This window comes from Sturnira hondurensis, unplaced genomic scaffold (genome assembly GCF_014824575.4).
Source record: "Sturnira hondurensis isolate 20B ecotype Veracruz unplaced genomic scaffold, ASM1482457v3 Scaffold0007406, whole genome shotgun sequence".
Taxonomy (NCBI): Eukaryota; Metazoa; Chordata; class Mammalia; order Chiroptera; family Phyllostomidae; genus Sturnira; species Sturnira hondurensis.
The window spans coordinates 8,911,956-8,932,034 of NW_028080037.1; the positions used below are offsets into that span (position 1 = coordinate 8,911,956).

At 50.2% G+C, this 20,079-nt stretch overlaps 1 protein-coding gene across 1 annotated transcript in view; it reads right to left on the reverse strand.

The window, feature by feature from the left end:
• Positions 1–20,079, reverse strand: part of NOS1 (nitric oxide synthase 1) — a 68,360-nt gene that overhangs the window by 37,792 nt on the left and 10,489 nt on the right. Inside the window, exons 2-7 of the mRNA XM_037052199.1 lie at positions 19,656–19,782; positions 6,458–6,586; positions 5,671–5,816; positions 4,109–4,271; positions 3,331–3,422; positions 112–253 (exon numbers count right to left, since the gene is read on the reverse strand). Of these exons, the coding sequence (XP_036908094.1) occupies positions 112–253; positions 3,331–3,422; positions 4,109–4,271; positions 5,671–5,816; positions 6,458–6,586; positions 19,656–19,782 (799 nt within the window). The remainder of the gene's footprint in view (positions 1–111; positions 254–3,330; positions 3,423–4,108; positions 4,272–5,670; positions 5,817–6,457; positions 6,587–19,655; positions 19,783–20,079) is intronic.

Here is a 20,079-nt window from a genome sequence, read left to right on the forward strand (position 1 = left end):
TACTGCTGCTCTCTCTGTGATGACAATATTCAACTAGGAAGAGCCTGTGGATGAAAGCAGTTTGGGAACGGGGATGAGAGACCAGCTGGGCACGAACTGAGGGGCACACACCTCTGTGAACTCCACGTTGGCTGGGTCCCCCAGGATGGAGCCGTCTGGCTGCTTGTAGCCAGCATAGCGGATGAGCTGGGCATTCCAGACTCGGAAATCGTGTTTGCTGTCGATCCTCTGGGGAAATATGGTGATGGCGGACCTGTGGCGGAGGAAGGGGACACTGGGCATAAGGGCAGGGCTTGCACCTTGGGTGACATCTTTCTCAGGTGTCACCCAAGTCAGTGACTACGTAGCTGGGCCAAGGTCCCCAGGGCCCATGGAGCAGCTATTGGGAGGGAGGGACCTTTGGGCTGCTGCTCCAGGGCACTGCTGGTCTGGGGGAGGGTGAGACGGGGGGCTTAAGAAAAAAGGGTGCTTCTCAGATGCGATTTTTAACCAACCTGACATGGGCTAGTTTTTCAGGGAGTTCTCATGCAGCAGGTAATCTCTAGGGAAAGAAAAACAGACCCTGCTTCCCACTGAGAATGAACCATCGGTTTCTAGTTCTAATCTTTCTCCTTCCATAATTACCCCCATTGCTCTCAGCCCTTCCATTCTGTAACAAAGTCTACAGATTTACAACTGAAAAAGAGATCGCCTTCCATTTGTACTTACCTTTCTTTTCTTCAAAACTATAGATTGTCACTGGCCTCGCCCACCTACCTAGACAACTCGGACACTGTGCACTGTTACCAAATGGGAGGTGTCACCTGCTGAGGGCGCCTAGCGGGAGCCCTGCTCTCTATTAAAAGGAGACCAGCAGGTGTTAATGGCAGGCGAGCACCGAACAGAGACTTTGTCCTTAGCATCATCATCAGGATTCAAAACAATCAGAGGAGATAACTTTTCTGAGGCGATTCAATGTTATCTCAGGCCAGGAGTTCCTGCCACCTGGATTCATTGGTCCCCTTGGTGGACGGAGTCCCAGGCGATGACTTGAATCAGCACGGGAGCCCCACTGTGGCTCCAGCCCACTGCTTAGACCTTCTCCCCACACCCCCTGCCTCTGGAACTTTGTCCCCCTCGGCTGGAATCCCTTCCGTGTTCTCAGGCTTCCAAACTCAAGCTGCGATGCAAATCCACTTTCCCCACAGAGTGTTCCCTGTCCCATCTGGTTCCCCAAACCTTCTTTTTGAGCACATTTTGGTCTCACTGTTTGCACAAGACGATACTGAATTGACGCAATGACCTGGTAGTGAGTCTAGAATGGGGGCTGAAGGTAAAAGGCACAAAGAACCAGAGATGCTCCTACAACTCTCTCAGCAAACATGCCGTATTGGGAATCAGCCCAAGATGAGTCAAACCACCAGTTTTCCCTCCGGCAGTAGCACACATGGTTGTTTCTTCAGTTGAGCACCAGATAAAGGGTGTTTGTGTAAAATACGCATATTCAGAAAGCATGTTTAGAAACACCAGAACCACAGGCGGCAGGGTGGGACACTCACTGTGTGCGGGAACTGAGACCAACAGCGGGAACACCACACCGGCACAGCTCTCGGCCCCTGCGGACCCTAGGCCTAATCTCGATGCACAAGGGAGCCGGCAGCCCACACCTTAAATGACATCTCTCTCATCCTGACTGGGGTGGCCCAGTGGACTGAGTGCCAGCCTGTGAGCCGGAAGGTCACTGGTTCCATTTCCAGGCAGGGCACATGCCCGGGGTGTGGGTCAGGTCCCCAGCAGACTGTGCAAGAGGCAACACATCTATGTTTCTCTACCTCCCTTTAGTTTCACGCATGTTTTAATAGGTAAATAAGTAAATAACATTTTTTTCTTTCCTTCCCCTCCGTTCTTTTCTCTTCCCTGCTTTTCTCCCTCATGTACAGATTATTTCTATACATGCTCTTTTATATGTATCCGGATGTGTGGCTTTAAAATTTGTTTAAAAAAAAAGTCAGCTGAATTATTTTCTTCAACAGAAGATCTCATGGAGACTTCCCCGAAGTGGAGGGGCACTCCTGGCCTGTGAAGCACCCCCCCTTTCCCATATCACTCCATCACAGCATCGCTGGGAAACTACCAGAAAGGCCCACAAGCTCAGTGCGGCTGAGACCTCAAGCAAGCCCTCCTTCGATGCTCAGGATACGCAGAGTGTTCTCTGAATGGTGAGGTCTTTTAGTGAGAGGACGTACAGGTCATTCTTGAACGACGTGGGGTTTAGCAGCACTGACCCATGCGGCTGGAAACCTGCAGCTAACTTCTGACTCCCCAGCTCAACTACAAACAGCCTGGTGTTGCCTGATAGCCTTCTGATAACACAAACAATCAACATGTTTTTGTATATTATGTGTATTATAATTCTATATTCTTAGACTGAAGTAAGCTACAGAAAATACTACTTAAAAAATCATTAGGAAGAGAAAAATACGTCTTCTGCATTTCTTGAAAAAAGTCTGCATCCAAGTGGCCTATGCACTCGAAACCACGTTGTTCGAGCGTCTACGGTGCTAACTTCCCACACAGGCCCTGGGCTTGGATTACAGGCCCTTCTCCTACTGGCAGGCTCAGCTGCCAAATACTGTTTCCTTCTCAAGGAAGAGACTCATGCAAGAGAACCCATGCTCATGCCAACAAGCCACTTTGGGAATGAGCTCAGTGCGGCCTGGGGGCTCATGGGAATATCCCAGCAGCGGCCTGGAGATGGGCTGGTCCTCGGGAGCTGGCACAGATGCCAGGGCAGGGGACTGAGTGGCCAGCATTAAGAAGGATAACCGCCCGTCTGTGGGGCCCCAGCTGTGCCCTTTCAGCTGCTCCTTTCCTACTGCAACTTGCCAGTGTGAAAGCCACCAGACCACACTGGGGCCTTCCTGCCTTGGCCTGCTCCTAGTGGCTTTGTTCTTCATGTGGGGTGAGAGGAGTTGGCTCAGTGGAACCCGATGAAGCAGTCCCCATAGCAGCAGGAAGAAAAATTAATTGCTTTTTCAACCAAGGGGGATTCTGAGGCTGTTCCAGGCAGCAGAGCGGGAGCTGGTAAAAGCAGGTCACCTCTGGCAATAAGATTCTCCTGTTCCCAGGAATGAGAAACATCCCTTCCTGCTATAGCTTTGGAAACACACAAGAGTCTGTTTCTCCCAAAGACAAGGGACAAGGTAGTGGAACAAAGGATGCCAGGCCACCACTCCCAGCTTGTTGCATCTCCCCGAGAGGGTGAGGGGAGTATTTCCCTGGCAGGTGAGCCAACTCCAGACCTCAGAGTCAGCACTGGGGGGCTCTGCTCCCCCAGGCTGGTCAGCTCACCTGAGGTTCCCTTTGTTGGTGGCATACTTGATGTGGTTGCAGATGTAGTTGAACATCCCATGAGCTGTGGTGCAGTCTCGGGCATCGAACACCTAGAAGAGGGGCATCGTGGGATTGGAGGCCTCCCATCCCTCCTTGGACCCCCCAGGGCAGCCTTTCCCATTGGAGAAGAGCCTGGAGCCACTCCAGCCAAAGCCCCAGCAAACCAGGAAAAATCCCATAAATGTAGGCATGGAGTGTGAGTGCTGTGTCAGAGGGATGGTGAGGAGAGGAGAGACTTCTGGTGGGTTGGTTATTATTTCCTGTTAGGCTACTAGCAATTAAAACATGAAACAAAAATCAAACAAGAAACCCTTGAGTTTGATAACTAATCTACTTCCAACTTGAACCTATTCCTCAGAGGGAAACAAAACCATACCAGGGGACATAGACTCTGATGTTTTTAGTGAGTAGGCAAATAATATAAATAAAGACAGTAGGTGTAAGACAAAAGGGAGTGGTGGAGTCTATAGTAAAGTGGAGTGTATAAGCCTTACCAAGAGCTATGCAAATTCATTTAAAAGATGAACACAGTGTTTACTGTGTTGGCTGAAGGAGACACAACTCTAAGCCAGGTTTGGCCATGACATGAGAATCTAGGACCCCATAACGATTATCTGGAAGTTCACCATGGCCTCCAGGTGCTGTTGGTAGGAGCTGAGCCATTGTGAAGCTCATCCCTCCTCCTGCCACCCGTTGCACCAAAGGGCTCGTCAGGAATCTGAGCCTCACCACCTACCTGCAGCTTGGACCACTGGATCCTGCCGACGCAGCGGGAGGCATTTCTCCAGGCGTGCTTGGCCCCGTAGATGAGCTCCGTGTCTTTGAGCTGGTAAGTGCTGGTGGTTTCGATCTCTTTGTTCACCTCTTCCAGTCTCTCCATGTGGGCTTTGGAGCCAAATCTGAGTGAGGGGGGAAGGGAGGTAGGAGTGTCACCTTCTCTCCAAAACTAGAGGTCGGTGAAAGGAGGGAGCTATTCTAGGAGGCCAGAAGCCACAGAAAGTCCAAGTTGATTTCTGGCCATAATAGTTCCAGCATGAATTGGAGACTGCAAACTAAAACACCCCCAAAGGTGCAGCAGTGAGTGAACTGGTTGGGCAGGGACTGCGGCAAACAGGTGAGCCCATGCCTGGTCCAAAGGGGACACTCTGCCCCACCCGGCTGTCGCCTGAGAGCCATGGGGGCCCCCTGCTGCCCAATCTTCTTTCAAACAGAACCAGAAATTACATTTTTTAAAAAGGAAACTTCTAATTTTAAATTATGGCAATGAATTAAATTTTAGAAAGTCAAAAAAATTACTATGAAAAATTTTAGGCTTATAAAAAGGCATACCAAATAGTATAATGAACACCCATGCCCCAAGCCTAGGAAATAATAAATAAGTAAGAATATTATAAGCAATAAATAAGAACTAATATTGTTATTCCTTGATGACTACTTCCCCATAATAGCCTACTTTAACTTCCTAGGAGTGACTGCTATTTTGAATGTGGCTACCATTCTCATACTTTTGCCAACATGCTTATATAGTATTACTATATATAGTAGTGCATATATTAAATTATATACAGTAATATTCTGCATGTTTAAAATGTTTACATAAACCCTGGCTGGTGTACCTCACTGGATTGAACGCAGGCCTGAAAACCAAGGGGTTGCCGGTTCAATTCCCAGTCAGGGCACATGCCTGGGTTGCAGGCCAGGTCCCCAGTAGGGGGTGCTCCAGAGGCAACCACACATGGATGTTTCTCTCCCTCTCTTTCCCCTTCCCTTCAACTCTTTCTAAAAATAAACAAATAAAAAATCTTAAAACATTAAAATGTTTCCATAAATGGTGATGCCCTGAATATATGCTTTTACAACTTGTCCTTTCTTTCGTGAGCTTTACTCCTGCAGGCACACCAGGTTCTAACCCGTTCATTTTTTATAGCTGTAGAGTATTTCATTATGGAAAACACCACATTCTATTTACAGATTATCCTGTCAGAGGGTGTTGAGGTGGTTTCCAGCTGGTTCTTTAATTTTAATTTTTTTCCTATTATAACAATGTTCCAGTGAACATTTTTATGTGTGCCTTCTTGTGCACAAGTGTGCGAGCTCCTTCAGGGTGTGTCCCTAGGTGTGGAACTGCTTGAAACATTTCAAATGAAGGCCCAACGAAAACATGTGGAGGCCAGTGTGGTGGGCAGAGGCCTCATGCCCAGGCCTTGGTTCAGCTGCCTGCAAAGGTGGAGCTGACGTCGAACCGAAGTCTTTGTCCCCAGCACTCGGTCACTCATCCCAGGGTCAACGTGAACTTGCCTTTTAATGGACGAGTAGTATTGGTCGATAAACTCTTTGGCGAGAGGGAAGAGCTGTTCTTTAGTGCGGACGTCTTCAGGCCTCCGTATTTGCTGAGAAGTGTGCATGATGGAGCCCATACAGATGTGCTCGCTGCATCCTGTTTCCTGGGCAGCAAAGGGAGATGCAGGCTATCACCTGGTCTTGCCCAAGTGTGGCAGGTAGCGGGCTGCGGACTCAGTAGATATCCATGGTAGAGTTTACCTGACCTCTAATTCCCAAGGGAGCTTTCTCGAGTACCAGCTTCAAACCATGGTTGGACATGGTCATCAGCCAAGGCAAAGAACCCTAAGCAGCATTTTCAGGTTCTGAAAATGTTTATTCTACCCAGTGTGGGGGAAGAAGGTGACCAGCATTCCGGTCACCTTGGTACTGACACCAAAGGTGCTAGCAGAGTGGCTACGGACACTTGTTTGGACACAATGGTATACTGATTGCAAAAGATACACAATGGTGTATCGATGGTGTACTGATTGCAAAAGATAGCCCCAATTTCACCCTCCCTCTACTCACACCCTTTGCAATGTGACTCTACAGCAACTCTCCATCAAGAGGCGGAGCCTCTTTTATCACTTCCTGGCCTGTAATCCAGCAGTGCCACCAGAAGCTGTGACAACCCAAAATGTCTTCAGATATTGCCAGCTGTCCCCTGAGTGGGGGCGGCCCCCCCGCAAAGAATTATCCAGTCCCAAATGTGCATAGTGCTGAGATTGGTAAATCCTGGTCTACACCATCCTAAGGTACTCACCAATGTACTCTTAAGGTGGAGGGTGTCTGTGAGAACCACATCAGTCTCCCAGTTCTTGACCTTGAGGAAGCGGGGGCACTTGGAGGGGCTGCCATTCTTTGTGGGGGACTGTTTTCCCGAAGCAGGGGACTGAGGAAAGAATGAAGAGGAGATGTTAGGCAGGGTCTTGAGGGCATTGGGACATTGTCTCCATGGGGACAGGAGAGGCATTGCTCTTGTTGGAGTCTGCTCGGAGTTACCCACAGTCTGCACAGACAGAGAGGTCTGACTCTCCTTCGCCGACACGTGCAAGGTGTCTGGGAACCTGGCCCTGCCACCAATGCAGGAGGTGCTGTGGAAGAGCCTTTCGGGTTCTGCTCTGGGGATTGGGGTCAGCAGCCCAAACGGGGTCCGGAGCTCCCTGGTACCTTGACCAGCTGGGCAGACAGCAGGGACTCTGAATATTTGCTGAATGAGTAAGCAACCCAAAGGACTCCATCAGTTTCTCTGAAGAATTAAGCCCTCAGGGCTGCAAACCTGAGGCTGGGTCAAGTTCCTTTTCTGGGCCTCCCTGCTATAGCCCAAACTCACCATTTCTAGCAAGTACTGGGAAAACAAAAGGTTCAAATTAGAAAGATTTGCGCCTGGCTGGTGTAGCTCAGTGGATTGAGCACAGGCCTGCGAACCAGAGGATCGAGGTTCAATTCCCAGTCAGGGCACATGCCTGGGTTGCAGGCCAGTTCCCGGCAGGGGACACACGATACATTGTGTGTCCTCGGCAGAGGCAACCATACATTGATATTTCTCTCCCTCTCTCCTTCCCTTCCCCTCTAGAGATAAATAAATAAAATATATATATATAAAAAAGAAAGATTTGCATAGAACATTTCCCCCAAATTTTAGGTTTCTGCCTCTCAAAAATGCCAAGCATGTCCCTGTCTCAGGGCCTTTGCACTTCCTGCTTCATCTTAAACACCTTCAGTTTCCCATTTATCTTCACCACTGTAAGCAAACTGCCTAGTAGGAGAGGGTAAGTCCCAGACTGAGCAATGGTGGCCCCTTCATTTCAGACTCATAGATGAGGACCGCATTCTATCTCTGGCATTTCTGAGCAGTTGTCTACCTGGTGGGCAGAGGTGTGCCTGTGCATCAGACAACCATCGGTCACTCTGCAATGTGTAAGGGGAGGCAGCAGGCAACCCTGATGTGACACCTGAGCAGGGGAGGGGAGAAGAAGAGCCGACAATGAGTGACACTCAGGCCAAAGGGTAGGGCAAAGGGCAGTGACCTTGAGGCAGGGCATTCACACTTTCAACTGCCATACTTTGGGCCCCTTCGATGTGCTAGGTGTTGCTAGGCACAGGGGACACTCTGGTTTCACAAGTCATACAGACCTTCTGGAGCACTGTCATGGGAGAAATGGAGATGGTATGTAAAAGAATACATGGACAATATAACTTCAGGTGGTGCTAAGAATATGAAATAGAGAGAGGTGACAGTGACAAGCGGAGGGGGAAAAGGCAAGTTCAAAGGCTCTGAGGCAGAGGTGGGCCTGCTAAGTTCAAAGGACCAGCAAATCGACCAGTGTGGCTGGAGTGATGAGTCATGGAGAGTACAAGACAATGAGGTCAGAAAGGAGGTAGGGGCCCCGTTACATCAGCCTGGAAGGCTTGAGGTGCGTGAGGGAGCTGTGAATTATCACCGAATGGACTAAGTCCAGGACAGAAATCACAGAGAACTCTGAAAGCCTACTACTGAAAACTACCATTCAGCGAGCACTTAGTACATGCTCAGAAAAAAACCTTATTATCCCCATTTCGCAGATGAGAAAACTGAGTCACAAGGAGATTAACTACGTTGTCCAAGATCACAGAGCCAGTAAGCTAGAGCCAGGAGTCAACTGCTGGCAATCTGACTCTCAAACCATGCCCCTAACTGTGTGACAATCCTGCCTCTTGACCATTATGCTAATTCATTTATTCACTCAATTCATCATTCTCTTAGTCAACATGAGTTTACTGAGTATGTCCTATGTGCTAGGCAAGGTGGCATGGAGCAGGACTACTGTGACAAAGTAGACAGATGTAATCTCTGCCCTCATGGAGCTCACCATCCGACGAGAAGAGGAATCACAAGTGAATGAGCCACTCTAATCGAGAGCAGTGGGGGCAACAACATGTGACATTGGCAGGATGGAGGGGACCCTGGAAGCACATGGAAGAGGCACCTGACCCAGACATTCGACTTCTAAGTCAAGACCTGCAGGACAAGTGGGTGTTAGCCAGACAGAGAAGGGGGCGCAGCAGGGTCTTGCAGGCAGAGAGAACAGCCTGGGCAAAGGTCCTGAGGGGAGAGGCCTACCACAGCCGCCTGGTGGCCTATGGCCAACTCTGGGCTAAAACGCCCCTGCCGCCATGTTGGAGTTTGGGGGCAGGAAGCAGGCAAACGCACACCGTTAGGAAAGACAGCTGCAGTGCAGTGTAGGGAGCAATAGCAGAGAACAGACAGCAGGGGCGTGACTCATGGAGATCTCCCACCCATCCCTGCCCTGGCCAGGCCCAGTCATCCCCAGGAGTTTCCACCTCAGCGCTGGGCACAACTCTCCACGTCCCTGTGTAGGCCACAGGTGGGAGGTGTCCTGGACCTCCTCCTCGTCATTTCCCATCTGAACCCACCCCACACCCCTCCATCATAGCTTTCTAAACTGTTCCAGAATCCCTCTGCTCCTCTGTCCGAGCCACTGTCCTCCCTCACTGGGATGTTGGCAGTTGCTTCCTAAATCTTAGCCCTTACCTACTACAACCGGTGTTATTATTCTGCTAACCCCAGCACAGCGTCCAGCATCATTTCTACTGCAACTGCTACAAGCATCATCACAGTACGACGACCAGACGGGGAGCAGGAAAACGGGGATTTGGATGTGCTCTTCCCTCAGTCCCCCTTCAGCACTTTCTGTCCTGCCAGACTTTGTTTCACACGTGTCCCCACGGGAGGCTGCGTACACGCCGCTCCGCCTCCTTTGCAGGCTTCCGAAGATGTTCTAAACCCTTCTTTAGGATTCTGTCTCCACCACTGTCTCTTCCGGCAAACAAGAAGGTGATGGGAGTCACATCTGGGCGAGCCTTTGTTGTGACAAGTTCCTCTGATGGGGCCAACAACCATAAGGAACCCACAGTCTTCCCTTGCCCGAGTGGGAGGCACCTGGGCATCCTCCGTAAATACCAGGCATCACGCAGCCAGCTTAGAAACTGTCTGGACCATCCACATTAACACCCTGGAGTGACTGGAACCCTGGAGGGATAGGGAGGTGGTGCTGGCATGGGGTTAGCCCAGGACCCAGCACCTGAGGAGTCAGTGGGGGGGAGCAGACGAGTGGGGAGCGCAGTGAGGCAGGAGAGGAGGCGTGGGGTGTGGCCCGTGGGCGGGCAGCCTGCAGCCTTCACTGGCAGGGGGCAGAGCTAACAGGCCTAATAACAGAGGCCATCTGTAGAGGTTTCAGATGTGCAAGGGGCGGTCACTACGAGCTGAGTAATTGGGGGCCGGAGGGCCAGGCTCGCCACTCTCCACCCCGGGCTGTGCTGAACCGCACACTCAAAACCCGCCATTAAGGGGCCTCTGGCAGGGCTGCTGTACTCAGGGCTTTGATGTTTTAATTAGCCAGCAGTAACATTAGATGACTCAAGAGGGGACAAACGGGAGATTAATATAGCAGTCAGCAGCCCTCGATGGAGGATGCAAATGACTTTTCTGAGTAGGGACCGGAGCGCTCTGGTGAAAAATGCAGATTAGTGGCACTTGTGAGTCATTATGCTGGGGACAGGGCACAAGCAGACTTCGGGCTGCAGCTGTATGTGTGCTTTTCCGGATTGGTGTCTGGGTGGACAATGGGAGCTTTTTGGGTGGCAGGAGGCACTGATCTGATCTAGTAAGCTCTGTGGGAAGGCTGCCCGCTCACAGATGTGGAGAGAGGGCTCTGAGTTTGTGGGCATTTCAAAGGCTACTGCAACGCCGCAGCTTCGCAGAGGCCCCGAGGACATGGTCGTGTAGCCCGAGAACACACAGCTAGGTGAAGCCAATGTCAGCCTGCGTCTCCAAGCCAGGAATTTATTCATGCCTCTAGGATTTTGTTCTCTGTTTTAAACAGCTTATTTATTGATCTATTTTTTTTTTAGAGAGAGGGAGAAAGGGAGAAAGGAAGGGAGAACACTGTGTGAGAGAAACATTGACTGGTTGCTTCCCATACACATCCAGACCAGGAATTGGACCCGCAGCCTAGGTATGTGCCTTGACTAGGGACAGAACTGGCAGCCCTTCGGTTACAGGACAACACTCCCAACTGAGCCGCAGTGGCCAAGGTGCTTGTAGGACTTCTGACACTCGGATTCCTTCTCCCCCCTCTTTCCCTCCCTTCTTTCCCTCCTTCAATAAACGCATGGAGCACCTACTGTGTGCCAGGGACTCGGGTTCTGGGCCCTGCACTCGTCCCCAGCCTCGCCCCACAACTCAGAGAAGCACCTTACAGCTGCAGGGATCTGTGAACTATGGCCCGCAGGCCAGGTCTGGTCTGCCCCCGGCTCTGATACTCCCTATGAGCTAAGAATGGTGTTTTTCCATTTTGTAGCTTGTTAAGTAAAAAAAAAAAATCAAAAGAAGATTGTTTCATGATACATGCAAGCTACATGAAGTTCAGATTTCAGTGTCCACAAATAAAATTTTATTGGCACACAGCTACTCTCGTTTCTATACTGTCTATGGCTGCTTTTGCAAGACAATGATAGAGTGAGTAGTAGGGATAGAGGCCAAGATGGTAGGGTCCACGAAGCCAAATGTATTTCCTATCTTGTTCTTCATGGAAAAACCTCGCAGACTCCTTGCAAGCTACAGCATTGAGTTCCACTGGTTGAACTCAAGGTGATGTGACATGTCTCCATCTCCTTAGATGTCACTACAGGAGACAGCTTTCCCAATCATTTGTTAAAACAATGCCTCGCCTCTGTTACTCCATGCTCCCTCTCCACCTTCACTGTGTTTCATCTTCCTTCCCAGTACTTCTCACTGCTTGTAATTATTGTATGTGCATGTATGTGTAAATATCTACAACTTACAGATTTATATATGTCTCTATGGATTCAGTTTTCTGCCTCCCCAGTGCTCACTCTGTTCTCTCTCTATCCCCTAGACCAGTGCCCGACATGTAGTCCATGTTCAACAAATATCTGAGGTCTGCCGCGGACCGAATTGTGCCCTGGTTCCTATGTTAAAATCATAACTTGCCATGTGACTGTACTTGGAGATGGTCTTTAGGAAGTAATGAGGTTAAATGGGGTCATCAGGGTGGGACCCTAATCTGATAGGATTCATGCCCTTAAAAGAAGAGGAAGAGACCCCCCCCCCCACACACACACACACAGGAGGCAGGCTGCATGAGGACACAGCAAAGGTGGCGGTCTGAAAGCCAGGAAGAGAGGCCTCACCAAATGTGTCCGTGTTGACAACTTGACCTTGGACATCCAGCCTCCATAAATGTGAGAAGTAACTTCCTGTTGTTTAAGCTGCCCAGTCTGTGGTATTTTTGTTATGATCTAAATGCATTTCAAAACGGTGGAATCCCTTAAATGCTAAGCCAGAGACTTCGGTCTTGACTTAGTAGAGAATGAAGAACCCCCGAAGCTGCCTGAATGACCTCATCAAAGTTGAGTTTTGAAAAAGGTGTGACGGTTAGGATAACAGGACAGGAAGGGAGGACATGGAGATTGGGGTGCCAGAAGAGAACCCCATGGCAGGAGGCCAAAGGACAAAGCCAACACTGACGGGGAGCTTCCGGCATGAGTAAGCGGGTGCGGGGCGAGCCCTGGGGCAGGAGTTGCACAGGGAAAGCAGAGTGACGGGAAGGCGCAGGGAGGCTGGGTTTTGATGCAGGAAGACACCAGACTCCAGAGGATCTAGAAAAAGAGGCCCGGCACCCTGCCCTTCCCCACTCATGGGCTGTCACCATCAGAGCGTCACAGTGAAACAGGGCCAGGAGCTCGACAGCAGGGAGGGGGACACCTGTGAGATACAGAGCACCTTAGGAACTGTCATGGGTTGAACTGTGTCCCTCCTGATTCATAAGTTGATGTCCTAACCCCTAGTATTTCAGAACATGACCTTATTTGGCATTGCTAGTGAAGTGGTCGCATTAAAGTGAGGTCATTGGGGTGGCCTTATCCCCTATGCTTGAAGTTTCACAAAAAGGGGAAGTTGAGAGACAGATACGTGTACAGAAAGAATGCCGAGGGAACAAGACGACGGCCGTGAGCAGGCCACGTAAGGGGCCTGGGGCAGAGCCTTCCTCGTAGCCCCCAGAGGAACCAGCCCTGCCTGCACCTTGATTTCAGACTTCCAGCCTCCAGAACTGGGAGATGACCGATTTCTGTTGTTTAAGCCACCAGGTTTGGGGCGCTTTGTTATGACAGCCCTGGGAAACGAACTCAGGAGCTGCCAGCCCCACCTGGACAAGGGAGTAGCTTCTCAGTCTGTCACTGGTGATGCCAGCGACAGCTCCCGCACTACAGACCTATAGCTGCCTGCCCCGCATGACCCCTGCTCAAATGGGGGCAGCGGGCCATCCACACCAGGAACCAGATGCCACACACCGTGCCCTCAGCAGCAGGTCCCGGCAACACATCTCCATGTACCATGCCCATGGGCAACAAGTGTAACCCAGTTACGCGAGCTGCTGTGGCAGCTCAGGGTTCGGGACCACAGACCCACACACTAGCAGGTACACACCCATCCACGCAATTAAAAAATTTCTATTTAAAAAACTTAACCAACTGTGTTTAATTGCTTGGAGCCTAATTTCTTTGCAGTGTGTTCAAAGCATCATTTCTAAAGGGATTCGTTCTTCATAATAACTCCATGGGAGCTTGAAATAGCTTATTCTTTTTCTCTCTATCTCTCTCTCTCTTCCCCCCACCCCCAATTCTACAGTCAATATTCAATAGGTTGTGGGGGGGACTAAGGAAGGGGGTTCCTGGGGTTCATACCCATCACAGTCTAGGTCCAAAGACAAGGGCCTGTGGAGATGAGGGGCGATTAAATTAGATTACTGATTCTTTTTCCAAATGGGCTGATGATTATCATGGCAATGATGTCACGAGATAATCAGATATTATTAGACAACTTTAAATGTGGTCCAATTACCAGACCAGAATGTATATGTGTACTATGAATTAATTTTGGAATAAATCCTGTAATCATCTTGTGGCCTATGTATATTTGGATGGTGTGTTTATTAAAAGCATTAAATCGCCAAATGTGAATAATTAGAATGCACAAGCTTTGTGATTATGTTTGGCTTTAAAATATCCTACGACCCGCCCTGGCTGGAATAGCCCAGTGAATTAAGTGCAGGCCTGTGAACCAAAGGGTCTCCGGTTTGATTCCCAGTCGGGGCACATGGCTGGGTTGCAGGCCAGGTCCCCGGGAGAGGGCACACAACAGGCAACCACACAATGATGTTTCTCTCCCTTTTTTTCTCCCTCCCTTCCCCTTTCTTTAAAATTAATTAAAATCTTTAAAAAAATAAAATACCCTAGGGCCCTCAGGAAGTGGATGTGCTTTGAATGTCTATTGACCCCTGAGAATCTCTGGTTTCTGGCCACTGACAGGAATTTGCCAAGGGAAGGGACAAAAATGACCTTGATCCAACTTGGCCTCTCTGGGTAAAGAACTTATGTGCGGTTTGAGGCAGTGAATGGACATGCAGAGTGGTGTCACTCATTCCCAAACCAGAATGCCATTGTCCCACTGAGACAACAGTTGGGACAGTGCACATTCAATATACTCACTATTAAAATAAACAGTTAGCAAAACAAGCGGAAATTCCAGCAGGGCCAAACCCAAACACCCGGTGATTCAGGCCCCACTTCCTGGCTCCACCCTGACTCTGATCACCTAGGCAAGGCTGGTCTCCCAGACAAGTGACCTACAAAGACCCTGGGGGTCACCGAGTGGGTGATGGACAGGGTGAGGGGACGTAAAACATTAGCAAGACTTGGAATCTGCTCCACTCCAGGGCCTGAGGGTGTCTCTGGTTGACATAAATTCCTGGAAAGCATCTCTATTGGAGATCACTGTCCTGAGTTCAAGGGCACTTGGGAGAACACTGGATAACCTGGGAAAGAGGGGGGGACTAAAGGTGCTTTTGGGGAAAATCCAACCTCGGTGTCTAAGTCTAGTGAGGAGCCAGATCAAGGTAAGGGAGAGCTGGCCCGATCGAGTTGGGGGGCAAAACTGAGCTAATAGCCACTTATAGCTATTAGCTATAATAGGATGTGTCTCTCTCTAGGCACCTGCCCAGAGAGAGAACTTAATCTCAAAACACAGGAGCTTTCTCAAGTGCTTCAAAGAGGCTCACGAAAGGAAGTTATCAACTGGAACCCCAAGGTGTCTACCTGATTGGGGCCAAGAGTCTGCTACAGCCAGCAGGTGGGGAACCTCTGTGCAGGGTCCCAGGAAGCCAGGCCGTCATGGGGCGATAGCTGCTGTGTGTGTCTGCGTCTGAAGCTTGTCTTGGAAATGGAAGTTCCTGGAGGTGGAGGTACATGTGTAATGGGAAGAGGACACCTTGGCTGTGACCTCCTCCGGGGCAGAGATCACATTCAACTTCATTGCATTCTGAGTAATATTTCATGAATGCCTATTTGGTGCTCACCCTGGATTCGGCCACTGCACATCCGCTAGTTCATTGGATCCTCATAGGAATCCATGTTTCAGATGTGAGAACAGAAGCTCTATCCTCAAATGAACAACTCACAGCCACAGGGCTGGGCGTGGGGTCCAGGGCCTCGGTGTGCCTGCCTCTCTACTCTCAGCCTAGCCCCCAGGAGGCAAGGGTGACATATGTGACACTGACTTGAATGATCAACAAGGATGATGATGTGGCTGCAAAGGGACAGAGGTACAACTCTGTCACCAAGACTCAGTGGGGGCTCCCTTTCCCTTTCGGGGCTGCTAGGGTGCCGTCAGTAAAGGAGGGATGGTGCTTCTTGTCCCGCCCACCTCACAGGAGCAGTACAAGAATTAGTAATACATCTATCTGTACCTAAATCGCCACTGTAATAGTTACCCAAATAACAACAACAATACACATTTTGGAGCACTTATTCTGAGCCAGGATCTATAAAGTTAAGAGTGGGCTTTGCGGCTCCATGGCCTGGGTTCAAGTCCCCCCTCTGCCAGGTACTAGTCATGTGACCTTCATTGAGCTACTAACCCCTTTCTCTGTGTCTCAGCTGACTCGTCTATAAAGGGGGATGAGAATAGCACCTCATTGGGTTGGGCTGGGAATGAAACGAGGCTACAGACTGGCCTGGCTCAAGAAACAACAGTAGCTATTCTTGTTAAGCGACGCTGTCATCTCATGCAGCATTTCATGTCATCCGTCCCACATCTCGATGCGTCTGTCAGACCCTGTTGGGGACGGAAGGCTCAGTGCAGGTACTAGTTGTCTGACCGAGGTCCCCAGGGGTTAGAGGCTGACTCTAGAGCTGAGTGCTTCACCTGGGGCTGTGGGAGAGTGAGTGGGGGGGGGGTGAGAATGGCCACGCCCCACAAGGTGGCATTGTTATCAGGGTAGTTGTTATTTTTATCCCCACATCGTTAATGCACGGTGAATCAGGGCTGACTTAGGTTTCCCCTTGGCACGCTGGGTTGTCACCAAAGGGCAGTGTGTCTCGCTGGTTTGCCTTCATGTGGACACAGCCTCGCTGGCTCTGGCTGACCCCTTTCTGGCTTTCAGCAAAGCCGGCACTTGCGAGCCAGTGGAGTTCGTGCTCCGGCAGAGATGGGCCCACAAGCCTCTGAAGACTGGGGACCCACAACATCCTCCAGTTGCCTCATAAGGAGCTCTCCGGAGAGTGGGGTGATGCTGACACTTACCTGGAAACAGAGAAAAGCTTCTTGACAGATTTTGACATTTGGAAAGTAGCTGGCAAGCCTTGTGCCCCCAGGGGTGAGGGACTGCCAGGCTCCTCATGAGGCGGTGGGAATGGGGAGGGGAATTTCAATGGAAGCCATCTGACTACCTGAATGCTTTTGTCAGAAAGAGGCTAGAGAGAAGGGCAGTGGGCTGAATAAGAGGGAAGAACGCCACATGGACATCTCATTTCCCCCAGTCCCAAGGCCCGCTGTGCACCCACTAAGGACTGGACTGATGCTTAATTCGTATCTGGAAATAGATATTCTGCCCTTAAGCAGGGCACGGTTCCACCCTGACCCCTCAGGAAAGCAAATCAGGCAGGCAAGGGACACAGATGCTGAATATGAAGGGAAAGAAAGAGGGCTTGATTCTGTCCTGAAGTTTTGCAGGGAGAACAGACAAGCAGCAGCTTCTCGGCCATTTCACCAGGGTAGCATTTCCACTTAAGAGGATTATCATGAATGGTGTCAACGTTCAGTCTGTGTCTAAGGTTGGAAAGAACAACACTGCATTTTTTGTGAATTTGCTCAGCCCCGTGGCCACGGAGCTGTCTACTAGGGAGGAATGGGGCTGCTTCCTGAGCCCTGGGACGCACAGGTGACAGAGCGCCGAGGCCTCTGCTCCTCTCCTCTCTATTTCTGAGAGGCGCCGGGAACACTGCATCTCAGCAGAGGAAGGAAAGGTCTCACAGGCTGGTGGATTGGAACTTGCAGACTACGTCGAGGATTTGCTGCTCAGGAGTGAATGGAAACCCCAGCACTGCTGGGCTCTGTGTGTGCTCCCAGGAGCTCCCAGGTGGAAAGCTATCTGGCCGCCCTAACCTCGGGAAGACTCAGTCGTCCCCCTTTTCCCGGGACCCTCTCTCCTTCTCCAAGGACTTGGAGTTGACATTTTAGAGGAGCCCTAGGCAGGTCCTCACCACCTTCCCCTCGCTGCTATAGACTGATGCGTCTCCCTGAAATTCGTATGTGGAAACCTAACCCCCAAGGTGATAATATGAAGAGGTGGGGCCTTTGGGTGGTGATGAGGTCATGAATAAGGGATTAGGGCCCTTGTATGAGAGACTGCAGAAGCCCCCTTGTCCCTTCCACTGTGTGAGGACACACCAAGAAGACTGTGTCTATAAACCAGGAAGCAGGCTTGCACTAGACATTGAATCTGCTGGCACCTTGATCTTGGGCTTCCCAGCTTCCAGAACTATGAGAAGTAAATGTCTGCTGTTTATAAGCCTCCAGTCTACGTTATTGGGTTGTAGTAGCCCAAACAGACTGATATTAATCACTTCACCATGATGTCCTGCAAAGGTGGCTGGTGGTCCTATTACATGTGTCTGCCCTGTGCTCAGTATTGAGGCTCACTCCTCAGGCCTGAAGTTCAAGGTTATGTTTTACAAGTTATCACTAACCGAGGGAGACAGCATGAAAGGAAATGGCCAGAGTCCTGCTGTTGCTTGATTTTAGCAGGACTTTCAGGGCCCTTCTGGTGGGGTCAAGGTCTCCTCTGCTTCTTCTCCAACTTAATGAGGAGGACACCGTAGGGAGTATGGGGGTTGTGGCAAACCAGAGGGCCCAGGCCCGTCTAGAGGGGCAGCTGCCACTTGGTCCAGGAGGTTATTGCCCCACAAGAATAGAGGTTCAATGTGGTCAGACTGTCCAGATTCTTAAGAGAAGTTGTAAATATGATATTTATACAAAACTTTGAAATATTGGCAGTAAATTCAAAGTACAAACAGAGACTGTCTCTTAGGATAAGACAGTGTGGCTCTAACGAGCCCTTTCTGCAGCCTGACTCTGGCCTGAGGCTGCCCTTTGTGTCCTTTGTCTTGGGAGGGTTTGCATCAGGGCATCACCCTGTTGTTTTCAAGGAAGAAAGAAATATAAAGAAAAATTTAATTTGTTCATTTAATCATTAATGCATCCAAGTCCCCTCACGCTCACAATGTGACCTTGATTTTTGAGGCAGCATGACAGGAAGCTACGGTTGTCCTCCAAACATTCCCAGAAGTCCCTCCAAGAGGTAAAATAATTGGCCAGGAGCATGGGTCTGACCTACTGCAGAATCCCTCAAACTCCTATCTCCTTGGCCAGCCATGAACAGCTATGAAAGGAAAGTGATCCCCACTGGGCTCTGCAATGTCCCATCCTCCCCTGCGAAGCTATGCAGAGAGGCTTTGAGTCATTGCTTAGATGCGCCGGTGGTGAGAGGTGCCATAGATCAGGCACCAGGAGAAAGCTGGGCCACCCGTGGCTTGGGGCAGGTGTTGGGAAGGAAGAAGAAGACCTGCTGAGTAACCTGGACCATCTCCCTGTCGTGACATCCCGCTGCTTCTTAGTCCACCTGTACTGTGCTGCTGCACAGAGGTGGCCAGTGAGAGCCACACGCCTCACTAGGGCAGCACCGATTCAGTCCGTCACCTGCCTGGGCAGGGGGAAAAGGGTGCTGCTGTTCTCAGCCAAATCTAGCCACTCTAGGAACTGTACCCGCTCAGCTGCCAGACTGCACCCCAGCAAATGGCGGAGACAGAAAAGTTGGACAACACACTGAGCTGGCGAGGCTGTGGGGAAACAAGCTCCCACCTAGCCGGTGGGATCGGCACAGTCTTCGCGATGTGCCATTTCTCAGTGTCTGCCCAAAGAACAAGTGAGCGTGATCTTTGACCCAACAATTCTACTTCTAGGGACTGATTTTATTTAAAAGCCTGCCCATGTGCCAAATAAGGTATTTATACAATGTCATTCTTTACAGCAAAGTATTGGCAATGACCTATGAGTGTCCATTTTGGAGGGCTGTCTCAATGAACGTGGCCAAGCCACACAATGGGAAATTATGCAGCTGTGAAAAAGAACCAGGACATTCTTATCTACTAATTAGGACTCATCTCCAAGATACGTTGACAAGTAAACAAGCAAGGTGCAAAACAATATGTGTAATGGACTTTCATTTATGTAAAAAGTATGAAAATAATGTGTGTGTGTATTTGTCTACGATACAAGGAGCACAAGAATAATAAATGCCTACAGGGAGAGAAATTAGGTGGCTGGGATTAGGGGAGAGAGAAAATCTCTTCACCATGTATATTTTATATCTTTTCAATTCAGATCCATATGAGCACCTTTAATGCAGAAGCAGAATTAAAGCCTGAGAAATGGTAAGCTCACAAAGAAAACAAAACACACCAAAGCCGAAGTCCACACCCCGGGATAGGTGCCCCTGGCCTCAGCCCCAGTGCCTTCCCTGCTGGCATTGCCCGCTTACCTGCTCCTTCTCTGAGTACGGGTTGTTGAGGACCACAGGCACGTTGCCCTTCCCCCACAGGTCACTGAAGACTCGGTCGTTCTCCACGCCAAGGGGTAGAGGTTTGTGAGACTTGTCGTCCAGGTTTCTGCAAGGCAAGGTCGGGGAGAGGTGAGGACAGCATGATGTCAGCTACCCTCACCAGCTGGTTGCCCTGCTCTGGAATTCCCGAGTCAATCCAGAACCTCCACTGTTCAGCCATGTGACTCTGTGAGGAGCCAGAGAGCACTGGGTGCCCAGCGTGCCACTTCACAGGATGGCCAGCAACAGGTGGGAAGGCAGCCCCACTGTCGAACTCAAAGGTGAGCTCATCCAAGTTGGCACCGACGGCTGGCACACACCCATCTTTGTGGACTTCACTTCAGGCTGGCCATGGCAAGGATTT